Below are 16,962 nucleotides of genomic sequence, written 5' to 3'. Positions count from 1 at the left end.
TCACTGAAGAGATCAATATGCAGAGTGAGACATCTGAAAGAAGTGGTGAACATGTCCAAGCTTTCTACTCCAGTTCAGGAAGTGGACGTGGTAGGTTCTCTTCAAGAGGTCGTGGTACAGGACGTGGTAGTGACAACGAGCAAAATAGATTGAATCAGCAATTTGGTGATATGCAGGTTTCAGGAGGTCATGGTAACTTTAGAGGCAGGGGGAGCTTTAGAGGAAGAGGTGGATGGCAAAACAGAGGCTTTAACAATTCTGGTATTGTGTGTCACTACTGTGGCAAAACAGGTTATATTGCAGTCCAATGTTATGCTAAGAAAGATAATATCCGCAGTTGTAAGTTGCAGTAAGGAAACTATGCATCGTCTTTATGACAGAATGAAGACAAAAATGAACGTTTGTTCGTTATGCAGTATATGTTGAATGCTATTACAGGAAAGGGAACACATGAAGATGTTTGGTATGTTGATTCAGGTGCATCCAATCATATGACCAGCCATGCAGAATGGTTTGGAGAGATGCAGGATTTGCAGAATGTAGGTTATGTGCAGACGGGTGATGACTCATGCCACCCAATTTCACACATTAGAAAAGTTCCCTTGTCCTTGCATGATGGTAAGACAAAGAGTCTTTCAGATGTACTACATGTGCCATCTATTACAAAGAACTTGGTGTCAGTCGGTCAAATGGTAGAGCAAGGGCTGCAAGTTAGATTTAATGCAAAGGGCTGCTTTGTAGAAGACTTCAATGACAAGTGCAAGTTGGTAGCAAAGGGAAGTAGAGTTGGACGTATGTTGACTCTGGATGTTGGAATTCCTACTATGAATGTTGCTATGTATGCCAAAGGAAAAGGTGTTGTTGCAGACATTGAAATTTGACACAAACGCATTGGATATGCAAATGTACAAAGGCTGAAATTAATGCAGTCCAAAGGGTTGGTTATAGGTTTGCTTACATTTAAAGTTGGAGAATTTCATAAGATATGCGAAGCATGTCAGTTTGGTAAGCAGGCAAGACGACCCTTTTCACATGACAGAGATGTAAGTAGAAATATCCTTGACGTTGTGTATACGGACATTTGGGGGTCTATACAAAATGTATCTCTTGGAGGCAGTTCATACTTTGTCACATTCATTGATGATTGTTCTAGAAAGCTGTGGGTATATTTTCTGAAGGAAAAGAGTGAAGCGTTTGAGCACTTTAGAACCTTCAAGGCTGCAGTTGAAAGAGAAACAGGCTTGAAAGTAAAGTGCTTGAGGTCAGATGGAGGGGGAGAGTACCTCTCAAATGAGTTCAGTGATTTTCTGAGGTCTCATGGAATAAAGAGACAGTTCACATGTAGGTATATCCCACAGCAAAATGGGGTTGCAGAAAGGAAAAACAGGCATATTGCAGAAGTTGCACGTACCTTGATAGCTGAAAAGAATATGCCTAAGCATTTTTGGTCTGAGGCTGTTCATACTGCTGTTTATATTATGAACAGAACTCCCACAGCTGTAGTTCATGGTATGACCCTTGAAGAATGTTTTACAGGTAAGAAGTCTAATGTTTCACACTTGAAAGTGTTTGGCTGCATTGCGTATGTTCATGTGTCAGATGAGTTGCGGAAGAAACTGGATCCAAAGGCTGAAAAGTGTGTCTTTATTGGATACTCTTTAGAGCAGAAAGAGTATCCCTGTTACAACCCTGTCACATGTAAGTTCAGAGTGAGTAGGGATGTCATCTTTGATGAAATGAGCAGTTGGTATGCATCTAGTGGTGATGCATTGGATGATGATCATGACACTCATGTGCAGGCTGAAAAGCAAGAATCACGGACTCTTAGTGGACCAGAGACATCATCTGGTAGTCCTTGGTCTGGGAGACTAAGGAGTAGCTCTACATCTTCAGGTGCATCTAGTAGCACTACATGTAAAGACAAAGGAAAGAGTAAAGTGTCAGAAGGCATTGATGCAGTTCTTGATGGAGACTCCAGTGGCTCAGAGAGCTTGTATGATGAGCTTGGCATTCCTTCAGTGAGGACTCCAGGTGTGCAGAGAGCACGCGTTAATGCAAAGACTCCATTGAGTGATCCAGTGGTACGCAGGTCTAGCAGGGTGAGATACCCTGTTAAAAGATTTGGTTTTGAAGGTTATGCAGCTCACCATTATGCTTATATGGTGAAACTAGTTGAGGATGTTGAGCCCACATGTTTTGAGGAGGCTGTTGGTCATGCTCATTGGGATGCAGCAATGGATGAGGAGATGGCTGCATTAGAGGCCAATAAGACTTGGGATCTAGTATCATTGCCGAAGGGCAAGAAAGCTATTGGATGTAAGTGGGTTTATAAGATTAAGCACAATGCAGATGGTTCTATTAGTAGGTACAAAGCCAGGCTGGTTGCAAAAGGCTATGCCCAGACATATGGCATAGATTATGATGAAACCTACAAAGCCAGGCTGGTTGCAAAAGGCTATGCCCAGACATATGGCATAGATTATGATGAAACCTTCAGTCTAGTTGCTAGGATGACAACTGTCAAATATGTGATTGCTTTGGCAGCAGCCAAAGGTTGGAGGTTGCAGCAAATGGATGTGAAGAATGCATTCTTGCATGGTGATTTGCAAGAAGAAGTGTATATGGATCAGCCAGCAGGTTATGAAGATTTAGAGCATCCCACGTATGTGTGCAGGTTGAAGAAGGCGCTCTATGGGCTCAAGCAAGTACTTAGAGCATGGTCTGACAAGATCAGAGAGTATCTTGTGAATATTGGCTTTTATGTTTCTGATGCTGATAACTCACTTTATGTGAGAAAGGGAGATGCAGGTTTGGTCATCATAGTCATCTATGTGGATGACTTGATTATTACAGGTGATAGTGACAGTGGGATTGCTGAAGTCAAGGATTCTTTGAAGAAGAAGTTTGAGATGAAAGATTTAAGTGAGCTAAGATACTTCCTTGGCATTGAGGCGATCAGATGTGATGATGGTATATGGCTGTCCCAAAGACAGTATGGCTTGGATATGTTGTCCAAGTATGGTATGACAGCATGCAAACCACTTTCAGTTCCGTTGGAGCAGAATGTAAAGTTGAGTGCTGATGTTGGGGATGAGATAGAAGACCCTACTATGTTTAGGAGGATAGTGGGGAGTTTGATCTACATGACCATTACAAGGCCAGACTTGAGCTATGCTGTTGGTCTTGTGAGTTAGTTTATGCAAGTATCTAGAAAGCCACATTTGGATGTAGTCAGACGCATATTGAGATATGTGAAGTCCACATTACATTATGGACTTTTGTATGAGGCAGGTACAGATGTACAGGTGTTTGGATACACAGATGCAGATTGGGCTGGTAGTATGTCTGATAGAAGGTCTACCAGTGGATACATGTTCTCTCTTGGTAGTGCAACAGTTGCATGGAGCAGCAAAAAGCAATCTACAGTTGCTTTGTTGAGTACAGAGGCTGAGTATAGAGGTGCTGCTGTTGCAGTATGTGAGGTAGTATGGCTACAAAAGTTATTGGCTGATTTGGATGTGCAGGTGGAAGGTCCAGTTGTCATTTATTGTGATAACATGAGCAGTATACAGTTGGCTAGGAATCCTGTGTTCCATGCCAGGACAAAACATATTGAGGTACACTATCACTTTGTGAGAGAGAAGGTACTAGCAGGTGAGATTGACTTGGTGTATGTCAGCACACAGGATTAGATAGCTGACATCTTTATGAAGGCCAGAGAAGCTTCAAAAGTTTCGAAGCTTACTTGGAGTTGCAGAGATGCAGTTGAGCTTGAGGGGGAGTGTTGAGATGACAAGCTCAACATATGCGGACATTGATGATGGACCGCTTGGTTAGATGGGTCCACACGTCTACACTTAGCACGTCGGTGGTCATTATGACTCTCACATGGCCACTGACTCATTACTTATTATATTCAGGTTGTTACACCTATTTACAGCTGGCATAGTTATAGCGCCAGTCGACTAGTGTAGTCGGTTATGCATTGTTTGACTTAGTAGGCCACTTTCCTTTATGTTGTATCTTATCTATACTTTGTGTACATTTGTAAAAGTGTGTGGAAGAAGAAGAAGAAACCAGCAAGAAAACGTTTTGGCCTCCATCTCTCTTCTTGTTTCTTGAGTGAGTTTCTCCTTGTGCATTCTGTGTGTATTCGGCGCAACATCTTGAGCAATTCCCCCCGCCACGCGATTCTTGACAAAAATCCCCAAATTCTGGGAGTAGAGGCATGCCCAATCTCTAGGATTTTATTGGACTATGCTTGTGCAGTGTGAAACCTTGTAAATTTTAAACAAAGGATAGACCTTTGAAGGAAAAAATGATTTCTTTTCAAAAAGAAGGCATGATGGGCAATGGCTGATTGCTTGTTGAACTTGTGCCCGCGTTGACTTGCCCACACGCGTGTCAATGAATTGCCCCACGTTGATGCCTGGACAACTTGCTGAACTGCTCGTCACGGGCTTGTCTGCCTTGTTCTGACTTGTCCGCCCTGTCGCTTGCTTGTCGAGGGCTTGTTGGCTGCCACATGCTTGACTAGGATTGACGATTTGCAACGTGACTATGAGCTGCAACCTTCAGCTTTGATACCAGTTTGTGGTGGTTGACTAGCAATGGAGGTTCAATGTTAGGCAATGGTGATGGCACAAAAAGAGAGAGAGAGAGAGAGAGAGAGAGAGAGAGAGAGTGTGTGTGTGTGTGTGTGTGTGTGTGTGTGTGTGTGTGTTGCACGATGTGTGGGTACGAAAAGATGTACCACTCTTTAGGTTTTTGATAGTTATATGTAAAGGATTAAAGTACAAGTGCTAAGGGTGTGTTCACACTTGAGCACATATAAAAGACACGGTGACCCTTTATTCTCAATGGAACAAGAGAGGGATCCTAGGTGGAAGAAGAGAGAAGACTGAAGGGTGTGGAAAAAGAGCATCCAAGGCTAGAGCATGCCACATGGCATCTTAGGGGGCTAGGGTGGCAATGGCATTGAATGGTCCAACTTTCTAAGTATCAGTGGGAATGTGCTCCAAATTGCCACACAGGCCAAAACGAGCAAAAACACACAGTGGGCAACTTTGACTGGATGCAAGAAGGTGCTAGACACGGTAGACAGTAGATGCTAATTTTTTATATGAATCTGTACGGGGGTGCATACCACACAGATCGTATGATATGGACAATTCTGTTCGACGTACAGAGGCAACTGTGCTTGTGCCAATGTGCCTCACTGTCCAAGCTAGGGTCATCTATCACTGTGACTCAAGTCTTACATTCAACTTAATCTCACGTGCGCACAACATAGCTGTTTTGAGAGAAATAAGTCAAAGATTTAGGACCTTGTGTATATACTCAAGCCTACTTGTTGATAGCTTGGAAATCCATATAAATTGGAGGCCGAAATCAACAATGTGATACATATTTTTTGAAGATGCTTCCCTTGCCTTTGATCATTCATCATTCGTTTTCTCCTTGGAAATTAGGCAGGGTTTGAAAGAGAAGTTTTTAGTAGGTTTGGTTTGTTATCTTCAATTCATGTGAAGGGGTTGTCATGGTATCTAAGGTCTTCATTCTTTATGTGGCTTTTTGATTGCATTCATATTTGTATTTTGCATTTAAGTGTTTATATTTTTACGTGCGACTTTTGGGTGCATCCCATGGCCGTGGATTTGCTTGTTTAGTAAAATAGTAAAACTTTGGGATTTGTTTCTCAACCTTTTTGGGGCTGCCCCTCTTTTTGTGATTTTTGGGAGATTGGAGGAGATGGGGGAAAGCTTGGATAGTCAAATATGAAAAATCATTAACATGGTTCTACATACATGTAAAAGAATGTCAAGAATGCAAAGAGATTTGAAAGATGTCATGAATTGTTGATCAAGTGAAAACTTGAGGAAGATGTTATTGCAATAAATATGGACACATGGAAAAGTATATTGGAATAAGTGTAAGGGAAGGTAGAATACAAGGAATTATATTAGAGGACATGTCACAAGGATGTGAATTTTTAATGTAATGCTCTTTGGATACTAGAGTTGGGACACTTAAATTGTGCACATGTGAGGTGCAAGTGTGAGATTGAGTATGTGTGTTATGGTGACAAGACAATCTTAGCTTTGGTAGCAGGGGACATTTCCAGAAGTTGTTGTGGACAAGGTCAGTGGGGTATCTAGGATAGATTTTGATTAGAGGCATTGAATTTCCCCTTGGAAATGACTTTTGGTACCATGGGGTCACAAATTTAAATGATTTAATGTCCTAAACTAAGATTTGTGGAAAGTCTCAATACTTTGAGGTTCAAAGAGGTTAGAAATTTGAGGCAATATTAAATGTTATTAAAAATGAGGGAAGGGCCAAATGGCCATGTAACTTGAATTTCCATGTGGAGGCACGAGTGAAAATGGAAATTTACCCAATGTCAAGTTTGGATTGGTTTTGGGCTGCATCAAGGACAACAAGTTGAAATGATCTACGGCACTTTCTAGGTTAGGGCAATTGCCATGTAAGTAGTTCTGTCATAGAAAAGTTAGAGAATTCTCTTGAATTTACTACCCATCTTGTCTCTGATAGCAAGTTTGAATTTTGTTAGCTTGAATTTGTTAGTACAACTTTGAATTTCTGCAAAAATTAGGGTTTCTTAGCTATCTTGAAAAGCATGCCATCAAATCTCAGTCATGCAGCAAGGGGATTTGCTAGAAATCTGAGAAATTACAATAGATCTAAGGACTCAATTTGTAACTTGCATGCAAGTGTAGGGACCTAATTTGTCTCGAATATGCTTGTAATCAAGGGGCAATTTGGAAATCTGTGCTTATGGTCATTTGTGACAGCCTAAAGTTCATGTATGTGCCATTGGGTGAAGGTAATTGAAGACTCAAGCCTTAGATTTGAACTCGATTGTGTTATGGTTTCTGATTTATTGATCTCAGTTTGTAACCAGCAAGGATTATGGCTTGCATGGTAGTATTGGTATGTATGCATTATGCATTAGTGATTCAGGAAGGTTGTAAATGTAAATTTAGCCTATGGACAGCAACCAGGTGAGATTTCGGAACTATAGGTGGACTGATTTGCAACATCAAAAAGGACAATTTGAGATTTGATGTTACTTGTCATTTGGGATTTGCATGCAAGTATTCAAGATCCAATTTGTGCCCACATGTGCTTGTAATCTAGGGGCAATTTTGGGCTTGATGGGGCTGGTTATTGGAGACCTGGATGCAAGTGTTCTTGACCCAATTTGTGTCTGGATGTGCAATGGATCAAGGGGCAAATTGAACTTGAAGTTTGCCAGTTATAGAAGAGAGCTTATTATTATCATTATCCCCAATGTTGTTGTAGAATTGACTTGGTCAATTCTTAGTTGTACAATGGGTATTTTGGAATTAATGTGAAAAGAGATACCACAAGGGGTGCCAATGTGTTGGGGCCAATCGGGTGTCCAATCATCTCAATTTTCTTGAGGGCAATCTAGCCCAAAGTGGTAAAATGGTTCAATTTTGATTTATTTTTTGTGTTATGAATCTGTTGGTTGCTGTAAATTGCTATAAATCAGTTCATTTTAGGGTTCCACCACCCTTCTTTAGAAAGGAATGCTGGTTTCAGGACAATAACAAGAGTGTTGAGTTGAAGCTGTGAATGTAATATGAATATATTTTGCATTCATGTTTTAGTGGTGGAGGGTGTTGATTTTATGGGGTTGAGTTGCAGTAGTTGGCGATTTGCATTCTAAGCTAGGTTGTGAGCTCCTCTTTTTAGAACAATGTGGATCATCTATTATCACATTGCCTCAAGAGTCAAAAGAGAGAGAGGATTCCACAAGACAAGGAAATGTAGTAGAGGACAACAAGAATGTCCCGCATTCATGCTGTAATGGTGGGAGGGCATCGATTTTGATGGGCTTGAGCTGTGCAGTTGGCTAGTTGCAGTCTTAGTCAGGCTGGAGGGCATCGATTTTGATGGGCTTGAGCTGTGCAGTTGGCTAGTTGCAGTCTTAGTCAGGCTGGAGCATGTACTGTCATATTGCCTCGAAGGAGAACTACTGTGGTGTGAAAAGGGCGAATAACTCGTTTTTGTCACTGCAAATTTGTAGGCTTTGTAAGAGTGGTGGGATTGGAGCAGGATCGGAAAGATGTTTAGATGGAAGCTTGACCTGCTGGAATTGGTGATCGTGATGAAGCCAACACATCAAGAGCTTCTGCAGTGGACTTTGACTAAAAAGTTGTGTTTCAGCCCTTGTACTATGTTGGAGGCAAAGTTATCAATGCCTTCTGCAGCAGACTTTGACTTTAAATGATGATTCAGTCTTCTAGATACCTCGGAGGCTTGTTGCTTTGCTCTCAAGCCTTATTATTACCTTGTACTTTATTCAGTTTTCAATCTTCATTCTTCAGCATTAGTACCATGTACTGTTCTTTCTTTGTACGACTGTAGGCCATAAGTTTTAGCCCTTTTATGGCCTTCTGCTTCTAGCTTTTCATATTTTATTGGAAGTCTTGAAAAGTAATGTGACAACTGCACATGTTCCTACATTCTCAATGCAATGTACTGTCTTGATGATACAAATCATACTAATGTTTTATTTTACAATGTTCTTTAATACTGTCTTTAATAATATATGAATTCTTAGTGAATCCAATTGTACTGTGAATGTTGATAATATGAATTATGCTGATATTGTTAGAGTTCAAAATGTTCTTCCTAGTGTAACATCTTTAGGAATATATTTATCATGAGAAAAATTCTGAATCACCTTTTGGTACATTTTGGGTTTGCTGCCTCACCTGTCTCTGTTCCTTAGGTTTGGCTGGCTGCATTCTTGGCTCACTCACACACACACACACACACACACACACACACACACACACAGGCATTGCGCGAGTGCATGTGCACACTTTTTTTTTGGGGGCGGTTAAATGAGTTGAATGTACAACAGGTGTTGTGTTCTCACCGAACACCATGCACACTAAAAGGAAAGAAAGAAAACTGTATTAAAGTCCTCTGAGATGCCTGAAGGGGACACACTGTGTGTGCACGCATGCACCTCTCTCTCTCTCTCTCTCTCCATATATATGTGTGCGGGCGTGTGTACATGCATTCATGCATGTAGGGTGGGGGGACAGGCGGAGGAGGGACTGCTAAATTTTATTTTCAGTTGTATCAGGGTGGCAAAGCTTAGTGGCTTCAGTGGCAAGATATGCAGTTTGGATAGTCTGCCTGCAAAGGCAGGCATTGTGCAGTTGGTCTTGTTAGATAAAACAAACTTATAATTCACAGAGACTGAGGAAGGAATATGTCACTCGTATCTCTTTTCTGTTACATGCTCAGTGGGAACAGTACAAAATGCCAACACCTTTCCAATTTTCTTAACCTTTGTGAAAGTTGAAATCGGCATATTGTTATCTGATTTGTCAGATGATAGCATCAATTTATTCAATTTGCAGATCCCATTGACACTGGTGGCACAGTAGTGTTGTTTGCTTTGCTTTAAGAAGATTTGCTTTGTTGCTCGTGCAACCAATTATGTAAAGGCTGCAGATGAAGTGTGCAGGCTTGCTATGGTTTCAAGATGTTCACGTGGCTCATAATTTTCTGATTTTGTTCAATGTGGTAAGGGAAAGTGTTGGGTCAAAGAGAAGTCTGTGTACAAATGTCTATGAAATATTCCATATGGGTGTACATGGAGAATGCTGGTGCAGGTTTCTCAGGAGTGAATGCTTTCTTGCCATCACTGTGGCAAAAGGAGAATCTGAACTCTTTGAAAGATGAAGGTTTGGTGAAGATGTTGAATTTCGGCTTGACAATGTTTGAACAGGAGTGTGGTTCTTGTCTTTTAAAGCTAGCATCACTTTCTGTTGAATGTATGTCTAGCCCGTGTAGTTCCATGTGTGAAATATGCAAAGTGAATGTAACGTTGGAGACTTGTGTCTAGCATGGATGGCAGACTTAACTGAAACAGTGCATGAAAAGTAGTGGTGCCTGGCCTGCGCTTGAGTTTGGTGGGTGTTTGTTTTATTCAATGTATGAGCTAGCAAGACCTTTAATGATATGATCAGCTAACTGCTGCTTTAAATATTCATTCTCCTTTTCCCAACATGGTATCTTTATTTAGCTCCTACATTAGACAACTTGACCTCTTGAAAAAATGCAGATGTGGCGTTGTTGCTCTTTTGAAACATGTTGGAACGTAGTAGGTTATATTAGTTCAACTAATTCAAATGGTGATAACGAGGCAATGACACCAGAATGCAGTTTTTAACTTTTTCAAATGGGATCCACATAAAAAAGAAGCAAAACAATGCTAGATGCAGGCAATCTCATATACTGAGAATAACAATATAGTGAGGAAAGTAATATGTTGAAGGTATGTGGAGGAAACAAGAATAATGAGTATCCCCTTTTTCCCCAACAGTTCTCTTAAAGTTTTTGCATGTAATTCCCAAAGATGAAACGTGAAAGGCGCTTTACTAAGGCATGTCTCACTAGAATGTTTCACAAGTGAAACGTGTTATTTTAGAGTTTCACGAGGCATTTCACCTGGGACTGATCTATGCAAAACATTTTATGCTGAAATGCGATGTTTGGAGGGTGGAATGTTTTAGGGGTTAAAGGTTAGGGGTTAAAGGTTCACTACCATTGTCTTGATAATTCCTCACCATGAACATGATGTATTTTAGTGGTGAAGTTGGGAACCCTACGGTGTATTTGCAAACTTTTAATATTGCTTAACACATTATCATGTGTAATTATAGACTTTAGCGTAAAGTCCATGCCTTGTTAAGATTCTCAAGCACAACTATCCAAGCTTTCTAAATAAGTTTAGCATTTCAGCACCAACAACTCATACTTTGATGTATTTTAGTATCGATTACTACGACTCCCATGTGCTTCAATCTGGTAGTTGGACCAATCCAACAAAGTATGAGACCAAATAGATGGAGTTTGTGCCAAAAGTCGTCTCTTCACAATAACAAACATCTTGAGGAATTTGGCTTGACATATAGCTCCCTATTTGAGTCGGTTTGTGAAGCTACATTGCAAGAGAGGATTTCATTCAATGCATGTGTAAGAGGCCTCCCTAACATGTGGCATGAAGAAACACGAGGAACTAAATGACAAAGAGCTCTAAACATGTTTAGAGTCAAGAAGTAGATGATGAGCTTTGAACCTATTTAGATTCCTATATGCTAGGGATAGAAAAGGGCAATATTGGTAGAAAGAGGGTTTGACTAGATGGTAACATGGTATAGTACTAAGCAAGGAAAGAATTAAGCAACCTCAAAGATTGGAAACATAAAAGACAATATTGTAGTATTTAAAGGGATCAAAATGTTTGAAGGGAACCAAAATGTGGCTCATAGATGAACTTACACGAGTATAGCTCAAAACCACTAGGGGAAATTACCAACATGAAGAAGTCTAGAAAAGAGGCAAATGGACAATTTAGTGAGGTAGTAAAGCCATTATAAATAAGTTAAAAAAGCCTAGGCATTGAGGTTTGAGAGTGGTGATCTATTTACTAACTTTTAAAGCATTACTCGGCTTTTGCTTTCCAAAGATGAAGTAGATGGAGCTAATGAAGTGAGTAGGTTATGATAGAGGAGGTTAGTGAGAAGAGATAGTACCTCTTAAAGGAGTAGTAGTAGTGGATACTTAGAGACTTTAGAAGTAGTAGAGGTCATGAACAGAAGCATGACAATAGAGAGTACCACTCACAATGATTGATACATTGGTAAGTATTCTTATTTCTTTCTTTTCTTTTGTTGAATGGCTCTAGTTGATTAGAGTGTTCTGACTGGGTTTGAGGCCTATGTTCATTGCGAAATTTGAAAGTACCTATTGCCCAAGTAGAGATATAGTGAAGTAAGGTTCTTCTTATGCTTGTGGCCCATGTTAGGATTAATAATGCACTTGATAAATCTCTTCACTCAAACCTTGAATTTGTTCTTGGTTGGTGTATTGCTTTGTCCAATAGATAATACAGAAAGTTGCTTGTCCTTTATTTGTATACTTTCCACGTAGTAATTGAAGCACCAAGAAATGTATCACCTCAATATATGTTTTGACTAGTCAATTGAAGCACTATGAAATGTGTCACCTCAATACAAAGTTTTACTAGTAGATTGAATCACCAAGAAATGTATCACTTCGATGTGGAGTTTGACCTCACTTAGTTCATGATGAGTCTCTAATGTTGAGTGTTCTTGTAGCCCTTAATACATGTACCCAATTTCAAGATTCTTTCATCCTTTGCTTGAGCCTTGAGATGCTTGAGTTGAAAACTATCTTGGCAGTAGTTGCTAATTGATCTAGGGTAGATGAAGACAATGACCTTGAATGCAAGTGCAATGAGTTCACAGATCTAGACTAAGATGCAATATCCCTAGGTTGGCACCACCTAAAAATGCAATGATATAGACAAATGCTCCATTACCTCACTAGGAGACATTAGTTATTGCAAGATGAGAAGCTATGGTGGATACCATGTTGAGAATGTGTGACAGAGTGCAAGAGAGCTCTATGTGTGTGTGTGTGTGTGTGTGTAATGGAAGAATTACTTGAACCTATTGCATAGGTACAAGGCGTATATATATGTACAAGAAGATATAATGGAGTGTAGTAGTGCTAGGTGAACCACTTCTAGATAAAAATGTTTTAACTCAAATATCTCTTCTATCTTGGAAATCTCTCTACTAATATATGTCTCACATACTACATCATTATGGGTGAGATTTTGCAGCTTTATATACATCCTTACCACAACTTTCTCACTTGACTACCAAAACGCAACCTACTTCTTCCTTCTTCACTTTCTTAAAAAAAGTACCCTTGCTTTTTCATTGCTTACATTGCTAGACTAGACCATGATTATAGGAGACTAGCTAGGGTTGCATGACGATGTTTTTTTAAATTTCAATGCTTGCCTTTTCAATTTTTACTCCAATAGCATAAGCATAATTTTTGTAGAAATCATTCACATTGTTTGCTTTTTGGCTACAATACAAAAAGTGGCCTTGCTTTTTACATGCTAATACTTCAAGGACACACCACGATTGTGTATAACTTAATCTAGGATATCACAAAGTACTTTATTTCTGTTTTCTATGCATCCAAAGCCAACCACAACTCTAAACATATTGACCATGATTGTGAACATCTTGACCATGACTACATGTAAACCTTGATGCTGGCAAAGTATCAAGGCAAAAGCACTAATTGATTTATGTATGCTACCACAATACTATGCCAAACATCTCAAGGACCTCCCAAAAGTAGTTACTTTTATGTGTTAGCACTCCTAGCTTAGCAAGACTCCATGCATCTATACCATGAATACCATGTTAACATCTTCACCATGGTAGAACACAAAAGTGAACACGACTGTTACTTAAAGTTAACCACGATTGCTAGGATTGAGATGGCTGTACTATTACGTACAGAAATAACCATGCCTAATACTTTTTCCTAGCCCATCACTATTGATGAAGGCATAAATGCATGAAGACTTAATGGAAACCATAAATAAGAGAAGAAGGTTGAGAGAATAAATTCAAAAAAGGAGCATGGTGAAAGAAGAAGCTTCAAAGAAAGATGCCTCTATAGTTTTAGACTAAGAGAAGAGAAGAGAAGAGATTGGGATTGGGGGATTTAAAAAAGCAAGCTCTCGATTTGGAGTTTTTCCACAAAATTTTCCAAAGCTTGGAGTTTTTCAATGTATTTGCCAAAACTTGGAGTTTTTTCACAAAATTTGTAACTTTATGAGTGATAATCTTGTTACCCATATTGAAAATTTGTACAAGCTATTCAAGGGATCGTGTTTTTCAAACTCTCAAAATATACCGAAGAGAGGAAAATGAACAAAATTGGGATGCTATCACACATCTCAAAAAGTACCCTTATCAATTAAACTAATCTCTAAAATAATGAGTCAATCTAAACAAAACACAAAAAGAACTCAATATAGGAAAATATAATTATTTCTCTTGCAACTATTTAGGTAAATTATGAAAGCCACTTATATATAACTATTATATAGTATCGATATGTGGACTTGGTAGCAACAAAGGTCAATATCTTCCTCATCTTCTTCACTAATCACTCCAAAGCTTCTCATATATGCAATGGCTGTAGGGAGCTTTAACTTTAACATATCTAGAAGGGATATAAACAACCCTCTAAGGGGAATTAAAGCAAAGTGATCAACAAGCTTTATGGAACAAAATCGAGATTACCTTGAGAAAAAAATGGTCACAACTAACAAAAATGAACTTGGAGCATCAAAACTAAGAAAAAAAAATATTTGTACACAAAATAAGCATAATTTATAATGAGATCCATCACCTATAGATAGGTAGCCCCCTCAGTGAATACCAAGCTTTGTGAATGTCTTCTTCATAGCAAAAGGCAAACAATAAACTTGCATACTTTTCATAATAGGAGCAGAGGAGCAAGATCTAGATTACCTTGAAAAAAATTTGGCTCAAACAAAAATGAAGTTGGAGCATCAAAATCAAGAAAAATGAAATTATTTTCATACTAAATAAGTATAGTTTATAAAGAGATCCCTAACCTATAAATAGATGGCCCCCCCTCAATGAATCAAAAAAGCATGATCAATAATTCCACTTTTAGATCCTCGTCCAATCACGTCCACAAATGGACAATTAGCCCATGATTAATAATATCTACTTTTACTAGAGTTCTCATTATGCTCAAAAAGAAAAATACCAAATATGTGGTCCCTTCACATCATGTATCCAAAATGAACGTCCACCTCCACTTCTTCATATGCCCTTTAAATCTTCCATTCACTAGTGCATGGTTTCCATCTCATTGAACAATAGCCAAAATAAAACTCTCAAGTCTTTGATTTGCATTTTATGCGTCGAGGAAGGGCAATCATAAAATTTAAATCAGTTTGCTTAAGGGAAGGTTGATGCATCATCATATGTTGATTTTTGTCTATCATAAGCACACAAATGTAGACATAATATATGTGCTTGCAGGCCAGGAAGGGTTTACTTTCCAACTCTCTCTTTTGAAAGTCAGGACATGTGCAGAAGGGCTCGGGATTGATATGCACCTCATACAAATGCTTTGATATAACATAAAATATAACTTTCTCATTTTTCACCACTACTTTCTCTTCCATGAAAACTACATCCAATGCCTCAGCCAATGTTATTTTTCTTTCTGCATCCTTAGAAGTACCATGTCTCCATTTTTTGCTTCGCTTGCCACTTGAAGAGGTAAGTGGTCCTGTCCCATCGGTTGTAGTATTTTTGGGGGTAAGTGGAATGCCATCATGCTTGAATGCAAAACCTCCTTTTATAAGAATTGAAATCTCCTCTACAGAAGCATTGGTGCCCTTGTCAATAGACCAAATACTTGGTCACAAGGGCACATGCTTAACTTGTTTATCAACATCCCATGTATGCTCCACATCATGACTGCAAAACCATAACCATTGTGCAATAGGATTACCTTGAAATTCCCTCTCTGACCAAAATGAAGGATATAGTAACCCAGGTGATCTACTTTCTATCACATTGCAACACTTCTTTCTATTTATAATACCAAAACATTTTCGTTTGCAATGAATGGGCATTCTTCGAATGGCCCATAAACTTCTATGCATTTCCTCCTTTGAGACAATATTAGTTGGGAGATCCATTTCAATTGGCATTGCATGCACCTCATGGTCCAAGCCTACTTCTGTAGCTTGGTAATTTCTATTTTGAAAATTTATCTTACATGGTTGTCGTTTTTATTTTCTATCCCTCGACTCCATTGCATAGCCAAGTTTATGAGAGCTACAACCATCTAGAGCTCTTCTTTTCATTTGAACTGTTTCTTTGTTCCCAGAAATGAAAGGTTCTCCATACATGGGGGTGCCAAGAACTGCTCCTTGAACTGTTCGAGCTATAAACGCAGGTGAAGGGGTGTTTCTTGCAACCACCCTATTAATAAGAGCATCCATGTCAGGGCCACTTCCAGAGTATCTTCGAGTTGTGAAGGCCAGTTGCCTTGAACATTGAATATATGAGTTGATCAAGTTAGTGATGCATGCATCATATAAACCAATTTTCTTCTTTCCATCCTCCCCTGCCAACCAACTTGCACGTACGCTCTCAGAAAGATTTGTGTTGGGAATACAAGCCCTCTCCCAAGGACTCAAGGAAGCCTGCAACCCAAAAAAAAAGTCAAAAATTCCTCTTACAGGTCTATTTTGTTCTCGTACTTGGATATTCCCACCCCAATGATATTAGTACATGTGCATGTAACAAATAGAAACGAATAAAAACATTTACATGTGTAGTACTACCCCAATGGTCTATCCTATTCTCCCACCGTTTGATCCATCTCTTCAATGCTACTGCACTATCTCGAGGTAGTCCTACTTGCTGCCACCAATTTTGTATAGGTGTGGTATTCCACTTGCCCTCTTCAATGGATTTTGAAAGGCGCCACCTCTCACATAAATTCAAGTGATGCTTCCGAAGGTTTGAAGGCACATATTTTGTTGTGTGCTTTTGTAGGCTTTGTTCCCAGTGAAACAAATATGATCGCTCTCTTCCTTTCGATACATTCTCAGGTCCCCCATTGAAAACAGTGCGGATCGCCATCCAATTTGCACTTGCTTCATCTGCCATAAAATGTGCAAAGTCTGTAGGAGGGTGTCCACACTTGAGCATCGCATTATTAAGGCATCTCCAAAAGAGAATTTGTGTTTCTGTATCCTCTTCCTTTGTATCACAAATAGCAATCACCATGATCCCCTTTAAGCTATAATAAAAAATGTAAAGATTAGCAATTAAAATATGTCAAGGAAAATTGATAACAAGTAAGGTTTTTGAACGAACCATGGATCGTACACAGAACAAGACATTGTTGCCCGGTCATCTATTCTATGTGTAAAGTCAAAGTGAACCCAAAACTTACAAAGGTCTCCATTTCCTGAGCGTCGCATTTGATTTA

The 16,962-nt window shown here is 39.3% G+C and overlaps 1 protein-coding gene across 6 annotated transcripts in view; it reads left to right on the top strand.

Annotated features, from left to right (window-relative positions):
* The window catches only part of LOC148011584 (serine/threonine-protein phosphatase PP1-like), a 33,987-nt gene extending 24,188 nt beyond the window's left edge, over positions 1-9,799 (top strand). Inside the window, exon 4 of one of the 6 annotated variants that reach the window (XM_087670070.1) lies at positions 9,140-9,799. In XM_087670070.1, coding sequence (XP_087526196.1) covers positions 9,140-9,163 — 24 coding nt within the window. In that variant the 3' untranslated portion in view covers positions 9,164-9,799. The other 5 variants (XM_087670072.1, XM_087670073.1, XM_087670071.1 and 2 more) reach the window with 5 other exon arrangements.
* The last annotated feature ends 7,163 nt before the right edge of the window (positions 9,800-16,962 follow it).

Source organism: Lygodium microphyllum, chromosome 28, assembly GCF_053477565.2.
Source record: "Lygodium microphyllum isolate KBCC chromosome 28, Lygodium_microphyllum_v1.1.10, whole genome shotgun sequence".
In the NCBI taxonomy this organism is placed as follows: domain Eukaryota; kingdom Viridiplantae; phylum Streptophyta; class Polypodiopsida; order Schizaeales; family Lygodiaceae; genus Lygodium; species Lygodium microphyllum.
Note: the sequence above shows the minus strand (reverse complement) of the source record. Positions and strands in the feature narration are given on the sequence as shown.